Source organism: Falco peregrinus, chromosome 5 (genome assembly GCF_023634155.1).
Source record: "Falco peregrinus isolate bFalPer1 chromosome 5, bFalPer1.pri, whole genome shotgun sequence".
NCBI lineage: Eukaryota > Metazoa > Chordata > Aves > Falconiformes > Falconidae > Falco > Falco peregrinus.
Genome location: NC_073725.1, coordinates 46,648,213 through 46,666,062, shown reverse-complemented (window position 1 = coordinate 46,666,062; position 17,850 = coordinate 46,648,213). Strand labels below are relative to the sequence as shown.

The 17,850-nt window shown below is 41.5% G+C and overlaps 1 protein-coding gene across 2 annotated transcripts in view; it reads right to left on the bottom strand.

The window, feature by feature from the left end:
- Positions 1–13,243, bottom strand: part of ACBD5 (acyl-CoA binding domain containing 5) — a 32,094-nt gene extending 18,851 nt beyond the window's left edge. The window contains exons 1-6 of one of the 2 annotated variants that reach the window (XM_055803956.1): positions 13,145–13,243; positions 12,722–12,884; positions 11,335–11,455; positions 9,760–9,832; positions 5,908–6,019; positions 5,747–5,779 (exon numbers count right to left, since the gene is read on the bottom strand). In XM_055803956.1, coding sequence (XP_055659931.1) covers positions 5,747–5,779; positions 5,908–6,019; positions 9,760–9,832; positions 11,335–11,455; positions 12,722–12,797 — 415 coding nt within the window. In that variant the 5' untranslated portion in view covers positions 12,798–12,884; positions 13,145–13,243. The remainder of the gene's footprint in view (positions 1–5,746; positions 5,780–5,907; positions 6,020–9,759; positions 9,833–11,334; positions 11,456–12,721; positions 12,885–13,144) is intronic. The other variant, XM_055803957.1, reaches the window with a different exon arrangement.
- Between the last annotated feature and the right edge of the window lie 4,607 nt (positions 13,244–17,850).

The window sequence follows — 17,850 nt, the reverse complement described above, 5'->3', positions numbered from 1 at the left end:
CTACTCCAAGCCTACCAGTTGAACAGTAGTTGAACATTTTACAATGCCCATATTAAACACAGCCTCACAGACAACACAAATGGCTTTTCCATACATCTTGCAGACTATGATTAAAATAATTTTTTGCTGTAACAGAGTTATACATGAAACATCACCCCATGTCCACCAAGCGCTTTTCTGAGAGCAATCAAGATACAACTCCTGCATCTGTTCTTCCCCAGCCTCCCATACCTCTGTCTACTTCTTGGTTGTAGCTTGTCTTTGTAGACCAGAGCTGTGAGAAATCTGGATTTCAGTTCTCTCATCACAAGTTCTTAACTACAAGTGAGACTTCTAAAATTGTAAGACACCAACACTCTATAGCAAGTGGTACACCTGCTAGATTCTCAAAACCCAAAGAGCTTTGACAACTCACTTTCTCCTTTGCAGGGAACTGTTGGACCTGGATTTTTTTCTTCCAGCCAGCCAATGACCAATCACACACAAAACATCTTCGTGTTGACTCAATCCAGCATTAAACAGAACAGACAGGCTTCTCTTTTCATGGAAGAAAGCTTCTCTTAGCTCCCTTCACTTCGAAAGAAACAATTTTTAATTTTACGTTCTCACATTTGCATACTCTGCTGCTCACCCTGTGGAGATACTCTCTGCTCTGTATGACAGAGGAGCTGCTGACATCCTCAGGCTTGAGCTATACCGATGCTCTGCCCCAATTTCCAACATTGTTAGACAGTGCTGGCATAAAACCATCAGTTCAAAGTCAAGTCACAAAGTAGGCTCAGATTTGAACTGGAAAGCCTGAAGCAGGTATGTATTGCAACACAACAAGCCATAGCTTGTTGAGACGTCTCACTGAGACTCTCTGTTGAGTTGACTTTGGCACTTGCTGGCCCAGCACTTAATCCTATAATAATCCCATCCTGCAGCAAACACTGCAGAGAACGTTCTAAACGCTTCTGAAGGTAAACTAAACCACTGAAATATTAGCAAAAATATTTGTAGATTAAGTTTCACACTAGCCTCCCTGAATATAGTCTGTAACCTTGATTATAGCTGTTAGCTTATCATTGGAAACTAGAAGAGGAGCAAGTGTAAAGGATGGAATTTTAGAAACCCCTCACCCACCCACCAACTCCTCCCTCCCCAATGCATCTCCTAGCTGTGGTGCTGCCACCCATTTAATGTATCCTACTAAGGCACAATAATTTCAGAGTGACACGGGATTTTAGCTCTTCTCACCCCCCCCCTTAAAAAGCATTAAGAAGATTCACAGCCACTGAGTTCCTTAAAAATCCTAGTGAGAAAAAAAAGAATGAAGCAAAACAGTTTAGCAAGTATCTCTGAACTCAAACAGAAATGAAAAATGAGTTTATGAAGCAACCAGACTGTTTTCACAGATGAGGACCACATATAAGCCGGAAGAGCATGCCACCAAATGCTCTACTACAAAGCAAAGATGTTGAAAATAACGTAAGAAGCTCTTTGAGAAAATAGAACTACTTGAAAAGTGAAAGTAATCATATGCAATCTACAGAAGCACAGCTGGAAAATATATTGCATTTAAAGCATAAAAAAAGTTTCTACCTGGAAAATAATAATTAAGAATAGACTCACTTTTTTCAAGTACAGTCCTTCCCTCCAAGGGGAAACTACCACCTTTGAAATAGAAGGGCTTATGTATTTGCTCATTCTAAAAGCACACAGACCTCAGTATCATCTTTTAAACCCAGTTCCCATATCCAATGCTAAATAGCCATATCTGCCTGTGAGCCAGGCCAACTTCTGCCATTCAGAGAAGCTGCCACTGAAGCAGTGCCCTGTATGGGCTCCTGGTGTAAACACACTAAACTGCAATCAGCACTGCCCAAAGCCAGCATATACAGCAATGAGTCACCTTGCTTCAGTAAGGCTTCATCTGGTGTAATTGCAGTAGAGCTGGGAGCAAAGTTTTCAGGAGAGAAACACTCATTAGGACAAGAAAGTTTAGGAGTATTATAATGCTGAAACTATACACAGCCTCTGCAATTCGTAACTTGTCATTACTGGAGGCAACATTTAGTCTTCAAAGACTTAAAATGAGTACTACTAAGCATAAAAGCAAAGAGTCATGTCTATTTAGTAGGATTTTAAAAACAGACTAATTGCCTTGTCACGAAGCAGAAAGTATACAGGAGAATAAGAACTTGTGAACAGTTTCCAGATACTTTGCTTAGTTGTTGAAACAGTGCAGGCCTGTTAGGTAGGGATTTTCTTGTCCTCCTTTGGATCTACTCACATTCAGAAAAAAACAGAAAGCATCCACAAACGTTCTCAAGGAAACATTCAGAAAGATGAGATGGCTCCGAAACTCTCAATGTGTTTCACCCAGTATCACATCAGTAGTGTGCCAATTCTAGCCAGCTTCTTCAGGCATATCAAGAAAGCTTGAATGACCATTCTGAAAACTTCAAATTCACTGAACAATGGTGTTTTGAAGATTCTCTGTCTGTCTAGCATCTTGGACATCAGATTTCTTGCGCATTTATTAGTAAGTGCAAAAGTTAAAAGGCTGCTTTTCAAAAGCACCCCTCCACCTTAACCTCCAACAGTCCTCCCCCTACCCTTCCAGCAGCTGCAAGCACAAGCGTCCTTCCGGAACACCGCAGCAGTTACCTGTTCTCTTCTGCAGTGCTGTGACAGCTAAAAGCCCACTTTCTTTGATATCTAGTATTTTATATACCTGAAAATATTTTGTCAATAATTTTCTCCGTAAAGAAGTACTTCATACCTGTCAGAGTCTGCTGACTGAACCTGCCAGAGAACCTACACTTTTCACAGATATAGGATGAGCTTTTGTCCTGGTTTCAGCTGAGACAATTTTCTTCCCAGTAGCTAGTACAATGCTGTGTTTTGGATTTAACATGACAGTAATGTTGATAACACACTGATGTTTTAGTATAAATACCTGGCAACAACAAAGTCAAGGACTTTTGAGATTCTCATGCCCTACCAGCAAGAAGGCTGGAGGGGCACAAGAAGTTGGGAGGGGACACAGCAGGACAGCTGATCCAAACTGTCCAAAGGGATATTCCATACCACATGGTATCATGCTCAGCATATAAACTGGGTGAAGTTAACCAAGGCAAGGAATACCTGCTTGGGGACTGGCTGGGCATCAGGTCATAAGTGATTGTATCGTGCATCACTTGTTTTTTTGGTTTTTGGGGGGGTTTTCCTCTCTTGAATTTTATTTCGCTTTTTGTTACCTCCCTTTTCCTTACAGTTACTATTATTATTATACTTCATGTCAATTATTAAACTGTTCTTATCTCATCCCATGGGCTTTACTTTTTTTTCCCCAATTCTCCTCCCCATCCCACCGAGGGGTAGGGTGTGTGGAGATGTGTGAGCAAGTGGCTGAGTGGTACTTAGTTGCTGGCTGGGATTAAACCACAACAGCTTTCTGAACACTACCCAGGTTACATGCTTTTGAAATACCCCTCAGATTTGCTCAGCCTATTGGAGGAAATCCTCCATTTTCTTTTCTTTACCAACACATCCAAGTCCGGATATTTGTAACCCACGGATCCAGCAGGTTTGTCCTAGTTGTCTAGTAAATGTTACAAGTCATTTTAATACTACATGTCAGGCTTCAGTGCTCTTTATTATGGACAGCCACAAGCTCTATTGATTCAGGAAGTCAGTATTTCAGTGGTTTGTATTTAACATTTTCAATGATACCACAAGGAATAGAAATTCAATCTTAAAAGGCTACACCTTTCTGTTGAGGCCAATCTGCTAGAGATGATACATCAGCCATAGTTGATGTACGCTAAACTTCCAGACAATCTCTTTAACAAAATCAAGAATAGTCTTGATTCTGAGGAAGTGTACGCAATTCTTAAGCAATTAGATAATGATCTTCATACAGATTGAAATATGATGGAAGCAAAGCAGAATGGGCCAGAAGATGGGGGTGTACAGTATGAAGTAAGAGACTCAAGAGAAGGGTCCCAATTTCCAGAACACACCAATTGCCTGTCCATGAAAAAACACCTTCCACAACAGAAGCTATAGAGTAGGGGAAGAAAAAGGATTGGAAGAACTAACACAACCAGAACAACCATGTGTCAATTTTTAATAGTATTGTCACCAGTGCCTACATCATTTCAAACACAGACTCAGGCAGATTGATTCTATTCTTTAGTGCGTGTCTGGAAGACTGAGGTATTCATGCTTCCATACTTCTGTGAAGTACTTTGAGACCTGTACTGTAAGCAAGGATAATTATTCCCAGCTTCACCTTTGATCAGGAGAGTGGTAAGCGCACTGAAGAAAGGGTTTTAAAGTCTTAAATGCAATAGTAAAGTCGTAACATACTACTGAAAATTCTGTCTAAATCCATTGTGGCAATATTAGATTTTGCAACTTTAAACTGTACACATGATGACATCACCAGGTTTATTGCAATATTGACAGAACAAGATAAAGCTGAAATTTGCTACTCTGTTATACTGCCTTATGTTTAAGCTATATCTTTAAAAGGCAAGTACGCTAGATTTGTTATTGAAACAGGTTTGGTTCAACTTCCATGTTTCTCCATTTGCCTAGGTAAGTCACTTCTTAAAGAAATGGTTTTTGGCACTGTGCCACAGACACAAAGTCCAAGTAAATCCTTATTACACAGATCACTGACCTGAATCTACTGATACTCTTACATTCTTGCCCATCACTCCAGCTTGTCAAGCAAGCTCACTAAATTCCAGACTTGAAGCATACACAATTTCAGTTGAGAAGAGTCACACACCTTACAGAATAGCCATTGAAAAACTTCTACCGTTACCTTTCCTCAAAAACAATGAAAAACTATTTCTGTTTCTCTAAGAATTTATACCAAAACAAAATCAAAACTATGCTCCTTTAAGGCAGGGGGAAAAAAGCCACATACAAAAGAATTTAGCCAGCTGACTCCTGCTTCTTAAACCACATTAAACCAATTAATTTGTGCAATGGTTTGTCTTTAAAAACTTTCTCAACTTTTGCTCTGTTGCACTTCAATTTTTAACTGTAATTTTAAGAGAGATCTAAACAACTGTAAGCCTTATATTACAACCTTATGAACACATTACATGTAACATAGTAACTTGTTATTATCAAAACATTCCCACAATGGTATTGCTAAATAAAAATTACCACGCTCATTTTAATGCAGCTATGACACCACTAGGTTTGCCACTTGTCAAAAGATGTTAAAATAGATAGTCTCCTTCATGAACTTGAGCCTCAGAAAACAAACTGAAAGTTTCACAAACCCACCTTATATTCTGTTTGTGTTGGAGAAACCACGATTAAGAAAAGCATGGGTTTTGACTGTGGATTTTTTTTTAATTTTAGATCAGATGACAGAGCTGGATTACCAGCTCTGCGTGCAGTTTGATAATGCACAGCTACACCCCGATGTAGCAGTACACATTAGTTGTTACTTTTATTAATAGAGGCAGAAACTAGATCGGGTTGGGGGAACTGATTATTTTAAATACCCTCCTTTTTTCAGGAAGAGGCTTCCTTCAGCAGCTCAAAAAGCCTCCAGACAAGGGCTAAACGTGCAGCTTCCTGGGTCTAACTTTGTTTTGTACCTCAACAGCAAAATAAAACAAAATCCAGCCTAATGAGGTGGCAAACCCAGCAGTCACAGGTGTTAGCAGGAAGTTACTACAGCACCAAAACAATGGAAAAGATGGATTTACAGATAATTTATTATTCCTACCTTCCAAATACTTAGAGACTTTCTCCATTCGAACTGCCATATGGTAAAGAGAATGAATAGAAAGATGTAATGTTTAGCTTTAAAATCATCTACAGAAAACAAGCCCAAAGCCATCTGGAGTTGTGATTATTAGTAGTATAAAGGAAGTTAGTCGTCCGAACCTGAAGTTAGGTCAGATCCTCTGTTCTTTTTATCTTCTACTATTTCATAGAACGGGCCTATTACTTGTAGTAATTCTTCAACTTTGTCCGTCATAGGCATACTCTCAAGAATCTGCACAAGTCCAAAATATGAAGCATCTTATGAAACAGCACTTCAAAAATTCATTCATTTCAACTGATTTTAGAAACTGCTGCTCATTGTAAAACTCAGTAACATTTCATTAAATCACTTAACATATCATTCTGATTTTTTTTTTATTAAAAAGGAAAACAACATAAAGTTAATTTACCAAACAATAATCTTAACTAGCTGTATTGACTTCTTTTGGGTGAAGAGCAGATGGAAGAGCTAATGCGTTTGCCAACACTAAAGGACAGCCTCAGCATAGTATTGGACCTTGGAATCCATGATTTCAGCAATTTCAAACTAAACCAACTCAAAGTTCAACAGACCGCAGTTATTATCTGATGCAATTTATTTTACAGACATGTCTTCCCACAGAGAAAATGAAACTGAAAGACTTTTTCTTAGGGGATTCTTCGTATTTCTCAAACCCCACCATCTTCAATGGAATGTAAGGAGCAGACCAGAAGTGCTCTACTGGGTCCATCTAAACCCAAACAACAAAATGGACAGAATACAGCAGAACTGGGACAGTGCAAGTAACTTAGAAGAAGTGCAAGCTAGAACAAAGGTCTGCTCTTGAAGTCATTTGGAACTCTTCTTTTGATAAAAGATTATACATTTTAAGTTACTGAACCAACACCTTTGATCGTCTGATGCAAGATTTTAGATTTAAAAGATTCAACAGATTTGATTATCAAATATTAAAGTGTATATTATTGTCCCTTTTCAGTTTAAGTCCCCTCAACCAAGATTTTTGCCAATAGCTTTGCCTCTCTTTCATCCTCTACTTTTTATTATTATTTTTTGAGAAGAGGCAATAGCTGTAGGAAGACTCAGGTAGAAGCAAACTAAGGTATAGAACACCTTCTCCTCCAGGAGAGGACCAAGAAAGCAAGAGATGGAGGTACAAGCTGGCACAGAACATGCTACTCAAAAAGCACCAAGCACAGCATTAAGCAATTGAAGCAAAAGCTATAGCATCACTTCACAAAGCAGGAGCTCCAGGCACACTAGCAGGTAACAATCAACACTTGCAAACCAATCAAGGATATAAAAAGACAACAATCCTATCAAACTTCAGCTTCATTGCCACTTCTCTGATCTATTCAGTTTATGTAATTCATTCCATATTTGTTAGAGAGAAGTGCTCAGATACAGAGCTGTATATGAACCAGAGACAGGACAGTTTCACGATGTGATGGTTTGGGTTTGTGCTTTGTGGTTGGCTTTTTTTTTTTTTTTTAACTTCAGTAGCATTGAGAGAAACAAGAAACCTATTCTAGAATAACACTTGTATTTGCTATTTATTTACTTCCATAGTCTGCACTGTAAACTATTCCATACAATGTCTGCACATAACTGCTCTGCATCTATTCTAAACAGACCTCAGTATAATCTCTGCAACTTGGAGGCATTCTTAGAATCTCACCATCCAGTTTCCGTTACAGTTTTGCAACTGCTAGCTTTTAGCACTAGGTGAGCAAGAAAAGAGCAAATACTTCCACAAACGAAATCAACTGCTTACTTACATAACCACTAGGCATAATATGCAATCTTAAAATTTGAAACTGCAAAATAAATTATGTATCCTGAATTACTGGGTTTTTTTGGGTATCAGACAATTCATACATGAAGATTCTTGCTTTAAATTAGAAACACCATATAGTGTTAACACCTTGCTTAGATATCACTCTAATATATAACAAAATAATCTATCTGAAGTGTAAATAATTAGTTTAAACAGTATTGCAATATGAAATTTCAGAACTGCTAAATTAACCTTAAACAAAATGTACCTGAGCTCAGATTCATCTTGGCTAAGACTAAGACATGTTTAGTCATCTCCCACCAGGACCTCAAAATCTCACCCACACATTCTTCAACAGCAGTGATTTTCAAGGCTACCACATCAATAAAAGTATCTTGTGACAGGGTCATCCAATGCACATACAGCCCAAACACAATGTGTAAATGCTAGGGACATGCCCCAGGGGCAAGGGGGGTGAAGTATGGCAGTCTTATACACCCTTATAACAGTCCTGTGGTATCAGTATAGAAGTGGGGGGTTTGCCCCTTTAGACATGGATTCCTGCACAGCAACAGCTGAATGCCCACAGTGACACCACAAGGATTAGTGCAGTATGTGCTGACAGAACAACCTAGTGGATCTATCTGAAATGCACTACCATTGGTATTTCAAGTAGAATCAATCCGGTTGAAATACTAGCTTCAGCTTTTCCAAATGCGAGAGCTGAAACAGCACCAAAACAGGGTAAACAGATCTCCCAGTTTCAAAGCTGAGCAAGGCAAGTAATCGTTTACTCTCCAGTCCTTACATGTAATCTGTAGAGAGGCATAATATTTGTGCTTCATTAGGGTCATGTAAGTAGACTTCCTCACAGGAGGCTTACTAGGGCCTTTTGGGGTTTTTTTGATAACAAACATTTCAGTTTCACTTAGTTTTAGTGTCCTGACCAAACCCATTACTGCACTGGAAAAAAAAAATTTAAAAAAAATCAAGGTACTGTACTGAGGTACTAACACATTTTGAATCCAAAATTTGAAATGAAGCACTAAGGCTTGTGGCATGCATTCAAAAGAAATTATTAAAATGCTGCGGGACTTTTGACCAAATGAATACTATTTGGCCTTCTGTGTATTCTGGAGTTGTTTATTTCTCATTTTAAAGCAGCTACAGCAACACCAACAGGAGCTACATTACCAAAATTACAGATAGGCAAGACAACAGTAGTCAGACTCCAGCTCTTTGCCTAGTAAAAGTTTCTGTTCTATCAATCATGAAACATATTAAGAGTTTAGTGTCAAGATAGTGGCCTACAAGAAAAGCCAGTGTATTCGGAGTAGAACTTACATCTTCTCTCCTTAACACTAACCTCATTATAATAATACAGTCATACTTTTATCCAGATTGACAGTAAATAATGTTTAAACTGGAAAGGCCACCTAGTGAAAAGCTTAAGTGAAAAAGACTTCAGTGAAAATTAGTTATTAAAAACAACAAACTTTAATTCTGAATGTTTACTTCAGTTAATGCTGCAACTCCTGCTTAATACAGTAACTATGACTATTTACAAGTTACACATCTATTCCAAAAAAAATAAACCAAGTTACTCAATTCTAGCTGGCTGTAACTTAACATACAAGGAATATTTTCAAGGCAAGTACAAGTAATTCAGGTTGCCGAGTCCTTGAAAAATCAATGATGGTTAAGTTTACATATTTGATTATACTTTCATGACTGGAGACGTGAGTGAAACTTACTCCTGAAGTCCTTCTGGAGTGTTGGCTTTTATTCCTTTCCAAGATAAGCATCACTTACCCCTCTCAACTCTGAGAACTGAGGCAGTTTCCAGTAAAACAGCTTTTTTTGTTGTTGTACTTTAAGTTCCACTGTTTTCCTCACTGCCCCCTTTACAATGATTTCAATACTTCACTTTTCTTTAGCTCTGTCACTTGAGCTTCATATCAGCCAGAGCTTTTATGTTTCTCTGAAAACAATGCAAATGCTATAGCTTTGGAAGAAATGACATTATTATCTTCTCCCCACAGGCCAAACAGCATAGTACTGAAACGTAACACTTCACATAGGGAAAAACTCATTCGGAGCTTTGACAGTAGTAGTCAGCAAGAACATCCTCATGTTCCCCAATTTATTTCTGGGACATCTATTCTAGAAGATCCCTTCCACTCATTATTAAGCTTACCTTTTTCATTTCTTCAACATAGGCTATCATGGCTTCTTCTTTGGACATGTCTCCCAAGGCACTCCAAGCATCCCTAGGAAAGGAAGTTGCATACATCTTCAGTATCTTCAGGGCCCACTGGATTTTTCCAGCCTGGCCTTAAGTAGGTCAGTTACATAACGTCCAGAGTTTCTCCAATACAAATAAAATGCAACAGCAACTCACAACTTCCCCCCACCCACCCCCAAGTCCAGATATATAATTTGCCAGGATAATCACAGTGGTACATCAAGAAAGAAACAACAAACTGAATAGCCCATGGACTGAAGAGTTCCTCATTGAGCAGCTATGATTTTGTACCTGGTAAGATGTCAACAAGCCCAGACATGAGACACACACATTTTCCTTTTCATTAGGTTGATTTTTTTTTTCAAAGACCCTCTGCTGCAGGAAAAAGAGCAGGCACAGACACTTCAGCCACCACTTAAACAGTTCTCAGGAAGTTAGAACATGCTACAAGAAAAATCTATCCTTTTTGAGTTGAGAAAGGTTTGAGTCTAGTAGGTGAATAGTTAAAACTATCACCCTTAGTTACCATAGCAGCTACTTATAATCTAAAAAAATTAAAAATCTCCCCCTCTCCAACTCTGTTAGACAGAAAACTCCAATCAAATTTATCAGTACTGTACAAGGAATCTGTCAGAACACAGACTGGAATAAAACATTTCCTTACTCAGTCTTGCACTTGATTTGACAGCGTCCCTTCCTCCTGCCAGAGCATTTGTCCCGCTTAAGCAAAACCCCAAGCCTAGTGGCTCACATTTCAGCTACAACCAGCCAGGTGGGTGGGTGCTTACTGTCCTAGTCCCCTGCAAAGACACCTCTTTCACTCCAGCTTGGGGAGACTGGGGAGGAAGGAAGAAGGGGACCAGGAGGGGAGATCAAAGGAAACATTTCATAGATCCCAAGACCACCACGGCCATGAAGACAGCAATAATACTTGTTCTTCAGGACAAATTATTAAGATGTGATAAGCAAAGCCTTCACATAGCTTTTCAAACATATCTTCGCAATATGGTGAATCAGAAGTTTTCCAGCACAAGGTAAATACAGTGGGAAGCCCTGCCACTGAGCAGACAAACCAGAAAGACCCATAAACCAGACCTCTCCCCAAGTGCTTGGAAGCTGCATCAATGGCTGCCAGTGAGCACTTACTTCAGGCTCACACTGCACATGAAAACTTGGTAAGGAAGAATTCTAGACACTCATCCACATCACTCATTCTGCAGAGCACCTACAATTTCATTCTACTACATGGGATAAACACTGCAGAGGTACCATGATGGTGCTCACCCAAGAAAAACCTGCCCGCCCACAGAACCCAAGGGAATGTTTCCACCTGTAACTCTGACAAGTTATAAATTATCTGAGCTAGAAAGGTGAACACAACTGAAAACAAATCCAAGCATCAAAAGCCGTGAATGTTCTTGTTTTCAGAGAGAAATAAGCTCACTACACTCTTTCTTCAAGTGCCACTCCTAAACAGCTCCACTCCAAGCATAAGAAAAAAAAACCCAACAACTCATGGAAGGTTACCATTTGTATCTACCAATCGGATCCCAAAATCCAGGTCGTGCAATGTTACAGGGTCCTTGTGTTGCTTGCTTATAAAAACTATAGAACTTGAGCATCATTTCATTCGTTGGCTGGAATGAACCTAGTGAAAGAATTTTAAAATACAATTAAATTGTAATCAAGAATATTAACAAGTATTTCACAAGCTCCATATTTCTGTGAGAAAGTAGCCTGCAGTTTGTTACAGCCTGAATCACAGCAGTACAATTTAAGTCAAAGAATACATTCACTTCACCTACTATGAATCAACACCACTGACAATATTTGCTTTACAAACAGCAAGTTTCAGACTGAGTTTCAGGGACTACAATCTTTACTACAAATGTCAGAATTCACAATTGCAATTAAAAGTAGTAACATAAAACAAGTGTCCTTTCACTCAGTTTAAAGGGACAGATTTAGCTCCCAGTACACGAAGTATCTTGCAAGTAACTTTGCTATTACAAACAGTAACTTATTGAAAGACTCCAGAACTTAAAAAAACCCGCAAACAAAAAAAAGAAACACAACAAACCCAGAACACAGCCTTCCACAGTGTTTTTGTTTACTTTGGGTATTTGACAGCCCTTTCAATAAGGATTTCACAGTATCCCTCGGTTTTGTTTTCTCTTTTTCCTTCGTGGAACACACTTTTGTAGAGGTAGGAAATGTAAATACAGGCAGGGAAGATTCATAACCAATCCATTAAATCAAATATCTCAAGGTTCAGCTCTAGCCATTAGGATAAGTTTACCATGACCTTTACTTTGGTACTGCAACAAAACCAGCTCTACTTACACCAGAGCTGGCGATGTACGTAATAACCAACTTCTTAAATTTTTTTAGTACTCTTATCAAAAAGATACATTCTGATGTTTTTGCCTTGCCGTTCTGTTAACCGTTTCAGCAGGGGGAACCCACGACAACAGCTCTGAAGGTCTCACACAAACTTGAGGATTTCGGGGAGGCAGAGGCCCTTCCCCACACGCCCGCACCGCGGGGAGCTGACAGCCCCCCCAGCCGCCCCCCCGGGGCACTCCTGCGGCGCCGGGAAGCCCCCGAACCGGCGCTGCTTCAGGAGAGGGGGCCGGCAGCACCCAGACCGAGATTGCCGAGCGGTTCCCAGCCGCCGCCTGCCGAGGGCCGTCCGGCCCGGCCCGGCCGGGGAAGGGCGGCCTCCCTGTCCTGCCCCGAGGCACCAGGCGGGCCGCGCCGCCGGCCCTGCCCGGGCACCGCTGGCCCGCAGCGAGCCGCCGCCGGCGGGAGAGGGGCCCCGGCCCCCCGCGCCCCGCCCGCCTCGCAGGTGCCAGTCGGGCAGCCAGGCCCCGCGCCGATGCCGCCACCGCCGCCGCCCCCCGGCCGCACTTACCGTTTTTGGGCAGGCTCTGGATCACCTTCACGGCCGCCTCGAACCGGGTGGCGTGCACGGAGCCGGTCTCCGCCATGTCCCCGTCCCCTCACCGCCCGCCGCCTCCTGCTCGGCCGCCGGGCCGCGTCCGGCGGGGCGGGCTCAGCTTCCCTCGCCGCGGCGCCTGCAGCCGACCGCACGGGAGAGGGGCTGAGAGGCGCCGGGCCATACGCAGCCAGCCACCGGCAGCGGGGTGCCCGGCCAGCGGGGTGCCGTGCCCTGCCCCCGCCACGCCCGGCCACCCAGCCCGGCCACCCAGCCCGACCCCCAGCCCGCCCCTCCGGCAGGACTGAGCACAGCCCGCCCAGCCCCTCGGACCGGCCTCGCCCCGCAGGCCGAGCGCGGCCCGCAACACCCCCGACTCAGCGGAGACCCCACCCCTACCTTCGCCCCAGCTTCAGGCGCCCATGTTATGTCTCCCACAGCGGCGCCCTCCCCTTCCCCTCCCCTGGCACCGCCCCGGGCCCGCCAGGCGTACGCTGGGAAACGTAGTCCCCCGCCGCGGCCCGGCCGGCCCCACACAGGTGTCCCCACCGCCCGGCCCCCAGCGCCTGCCCTTCCTCCCGCCGCCAGCGCAGGCCGCTGCCGCTCCGGCAGCCCCGCGCAGCCAGGGGCGAGAGCTGCGGGCTGCGGCCGGCGCGCCCCGGCGGCCAGGCTGAGGCCGAGGGGAGGCCTCTGCGCCAGCCTGTCCCCGGGGGCCTCCCGAAGCTGCTGTGGGCGCTGGCGGGCCCAGGCACGGCGCCCGAGAAGCGGCTGAAGTGCAGACCCCGGGGGGGCGTCCCTCGTGTGGACTGAGGAAAGAACTCTCTCCTTGATGTCTTTTGATTTTTTTCCCCCTTATTTCTTATTCTCTGCGTCCTTCCTACCCTTTCTCATCCCTGTTTGTATAGCAACAGTTACATGGTAATGAACATTTCCAAACATGTCGTATTCCACCCATTTTATGGACTTCGGTTATCCTCTGGTGATCCCCCACCACCCTGACAGGCAGCTTTGCTGCTTCCTCCCCTCCTCACAGCCATCCTCCTACTGACATCTAGTTCCACGTAATTCACCTACATTACCACTGTAGACACGTATTTTTGTAATAGCTTGAATGCCTCCTATTTACATCAAAAATTTTAGGTTTGAGATTTGAAAAGCTTCGACCTTGGGGAGTAACTATTTCATGGTACAGGGAAGTACGGGTGAATACCAGCACAGTACCACCAGCTAGCTCAGGAGCTAAATGAATGGCCTTATTCAGAAGCACTGCGCATCCAGTACTCTGCGAAGTCCAACAAAAGTGTACTAAACCAACTGCTTTTGTAGCAAGTGGAATAATTTACCCAGGGAGCAACAGGATGAATTAATAGCCCCTTTCAATAGAATTGAGTACAAAATCTTGGCTTTCGAGTCAGTTCATTTATCTAGTACACAATATATATTTTAAATTCCACTGAAGGCAGTTGTGTGCTCACAGTATATGCCCTCTGGTGGGAAAGTAAAGCTCCAGAGAGGGAATTAGAGCAGATCAGCTCCTGCTCTGCTGAGCTAGTACATTCCACAAGGTCAGCAGCCAGCTGGCCAGGGGAAAGCTTTGCTGGAGAGAAGCTCACACTTCCAAAGGTGTTCAAATAGGATTCCCCGCACTGGGCAAATGATGAACCTGTGTTATGAACCACACTGCTCCACTCATGTGAACATTACAGACTAGTTTTTCTGAATTTTTCATTTCGACTGTTAGATTTCGAAAGCTTTTGTAAGCTTCATACTAAGATCTATCATCTTTTTTATCCATGAAGGTAGGAATGACAGAAGCTCAGATCAAAGGGAAGTGGTTTTTTGAAGATAAGTGGGTCTCTATATAAACATGGATCCTCTGAGTGTGCAAGGAGTTAATTGCAAAAAAAATAATAATTGCATAAATTAAGAGCCTCTTGTGAGGCTGCTGATGTGTAAATTCTATTTACCTGAGAAAATCTATAATGGCATTTGCCACTTTAATTGATTTAAGAGAAATACAGTCTGCATTTTATAATGAATGTTCCCAGACTTTCACTGGAAGTAGGCTTTAAGACATGCAAATGACAACCTATTTAATGGCTGTGCACAGAAACAGAAGCTGCTGTCTTTGCACTGAAGATGTGTGAGAATGTGAGATCTCCAGATGCAGAATGAGGCCCTTGAAGTAACCCAAAATAATCAGTACCATCATGCCCTGAGACAAGGATGAAATAGTAAATGAGAGGCAAATTTTGAGCACTGGTGAGCCTGTGAGAACATATCACAAATGACTAGTTAATATAAGTGCTCATATATAATATACTAATATACTCACTCTCTAATTGACATTGCTATTAGCTGTCCCTATGTGTACATTTTGCATTCTTACTGCAGTGACTTCCCGGTAGGGTTAACAATAGTCAAATGTGGAGTACAGGTAATAAAGGAGACCCTCTCATCTGTTGCAGACATCCAGGAATGGATCTGCAGCTTTATCTCAAGCTGAGGATCTAGACTCCTTCCTTTAGGTAACAAAATCATATGACTTTTCTCTGCTGTCTACTGAGTACCTACTGGGAATGACCACATGCTTGTAAAATCTAATTATAATCTATGTGTTGAACTGGGCTGTGTTTCTATGGCTCTGCAAGGGCAGTCTCTGAAGCAATCCTAAGTATAAACAGCTCTTACTCTTTTTTTGGTTCAGTGTATGAGAAGTTAAACATCAGGAGCTGTGACAGAAAGACTGACCAGTAATGCCCATCAGTTGAGATGTGGGAGAGGAGACATCATGGTACTCTGCTACCGGTGTGATTTGGCAGTGAGCACAATGTGTGACACTTAGCATGTCTGAGTGCTTTGCTGTCCTCACGCTTCACTTAGTGTTTCACAAACGACTTATGGAGAGCCTGTGTATTGCTAATATGAGATATTCCAGGCCGTGTTGCAACACATACAATCTTGCATGGAAGCACGCTGTTGTAGTTGCTGAAGGAGTACACTTACGGGATGTCTGGAGAAAAGGCAGACAAGCATGATCCTCAGTGTAACCTTGGATTTATCCTTCACAGATGGATTAGGTATGGTTATTGAGTCCAGTGGTGTTATGGCACAGGACAGTCTATCAAAGTTTGATGTGTTGAGCTACCTTGCAATCCTCATTTTGTGCTGTATGTAAGCTGCCACTGCCCCTACGTGTTCTCACTTGGCTCCCAGTTCTGCTTTAGTTTTCTAGCAGTTGCTTCCAATGCCAAGCTACACGCTAGTCCAGCTTGAAGAGCACCTTTATTTTACTTGAGGGACAAAGGAGTTAGTAAAATTATGCAAGTGAAAAGCAGAAACTGGAACCAATTATGCCTATTGCTCCCTCAAGGGTCTGAATCATAGCAGTGTATTTTACAGAAATATTTTTAAATGGTTCTTAAGAAAGTAGACCATAGTCTTATATGCATTATGAGCAAGTTCTGTAAGCTACCAAATCTAAGAGCATGTAATTTTAGCAAAGCTTACTTTTTGAAGTATGTAATCCAGCAGGGAAGGAGAATGAATTATTTAAAACCTAATATTCATAATTATGAAGAACGAAATTAGCATTACAATTTCTAAGTCAAATCTACATGCTGATGAAGAATGGAAAGATGTTGTCTAAGAAGGGTAGAGCTTTTCATAAGGAGTAGTTTTCTGCATTGTTTACAGTAGAAAGACTAACGTATCAAATGACATTTACTTACAGGATTTTTTAATGAAATCATGAAGGATATTTGTTTCAAAATCAACAGCTATGAAGAAAGAGAACTATTTGCCTGCCATGAATATGGCAAAAACAGCAGCTGAAGTTTGTTCACCTATGTAGACCAATCCCTGTTCTTCAGGAAAAGCCCTTTGGGCAATGGATTAGTTTGACACAAATAAGAACACTTTTGGGGATGGAAGTTTCCTTGTGAGGTTCAGATACACCCCTTAATAACTCGATACTTGACTAGAAATACCAATTCATTTCACAGTTGGGGATTAAGTAATGGAATTATTTTTAACCATTATTAACATTTGCCTAAGGATTAGGATCCATGTTGTCAAAGGTGTTAAAATTAATACAATCCCATCTCAAATGTCTTTTAGGCTAATTAATTCAGGTATCTGAGGTCTTTCAGTAATCACTATTTTGAGCCGCATTTTGGTTTCCCTCCGTGTATCCACACTTCTCACATATTTAAAAAAAAAAGATGCAGTAACATAAGTATAAATTTAGATCCATTTAATAAAATGCTCTTTGAAGAACAAAATATGATCATACTTCCAAAGACATTTAGCAGCATTTGACTTTGCATTGAACCATACAGTACTTATGAAGTCAAAACCTTTTACAGGTTTATATCTTTGTATGTCTAAAGTATAATGCAGTGCTATATTGTATCTTAAGCCCCTCTTTTTTTCTCCAAGCTTACTATTAATTTCTTTTATGAAATTTTTAATAAAGTTCAGTTTTCCTTACTGCCTCAAGGTATTATTCTTTGTAGAGCCAGCGGATAGTTATAAGAGAATTGTTCAGATTTCACATATTCTAGAAAGAACATTCAAAAAATCCTGTTCCCTTACACGGCCACGAACTGAGCTTTGAAAAGTATGTAGTTTCAGCTTGCAGCAATGACAAACTGTGTCTTATAAATAACAGCAGCAGGCAACTCATAACAAATACTTACTCTTTTTCCTTCAGTCAAAAATACAATATCTGGAGGTCAAATTGTGCTGTCATTTACAGTGATGCAAATTTGGAGTTACTTGATTGATATTTATGGTGTTACACACTTTCATAATGCAAATGATTAGCATTTGACTCTGAAAAATCTAACCATTTCTGGTATATCTGTTTTGACATCTGTGCTTCTTATCTTCACAGCTACTGCTGCTAAAGTTTAGAAGCCTATCCTTGTGTAATTTGCCTCTTGGGAACAGCAAACAAAATACTGTGACTGTATCATATTAATGTGCTTATGCAATGGCATATTTATAGCCAGACAGCACTTGTGATATTCCCCCCCCAATATCTGCAAGGGAAAAAACCAAAACATCCTTAGTTTATGCATGTTGTTTTAAAACCTAGCAAA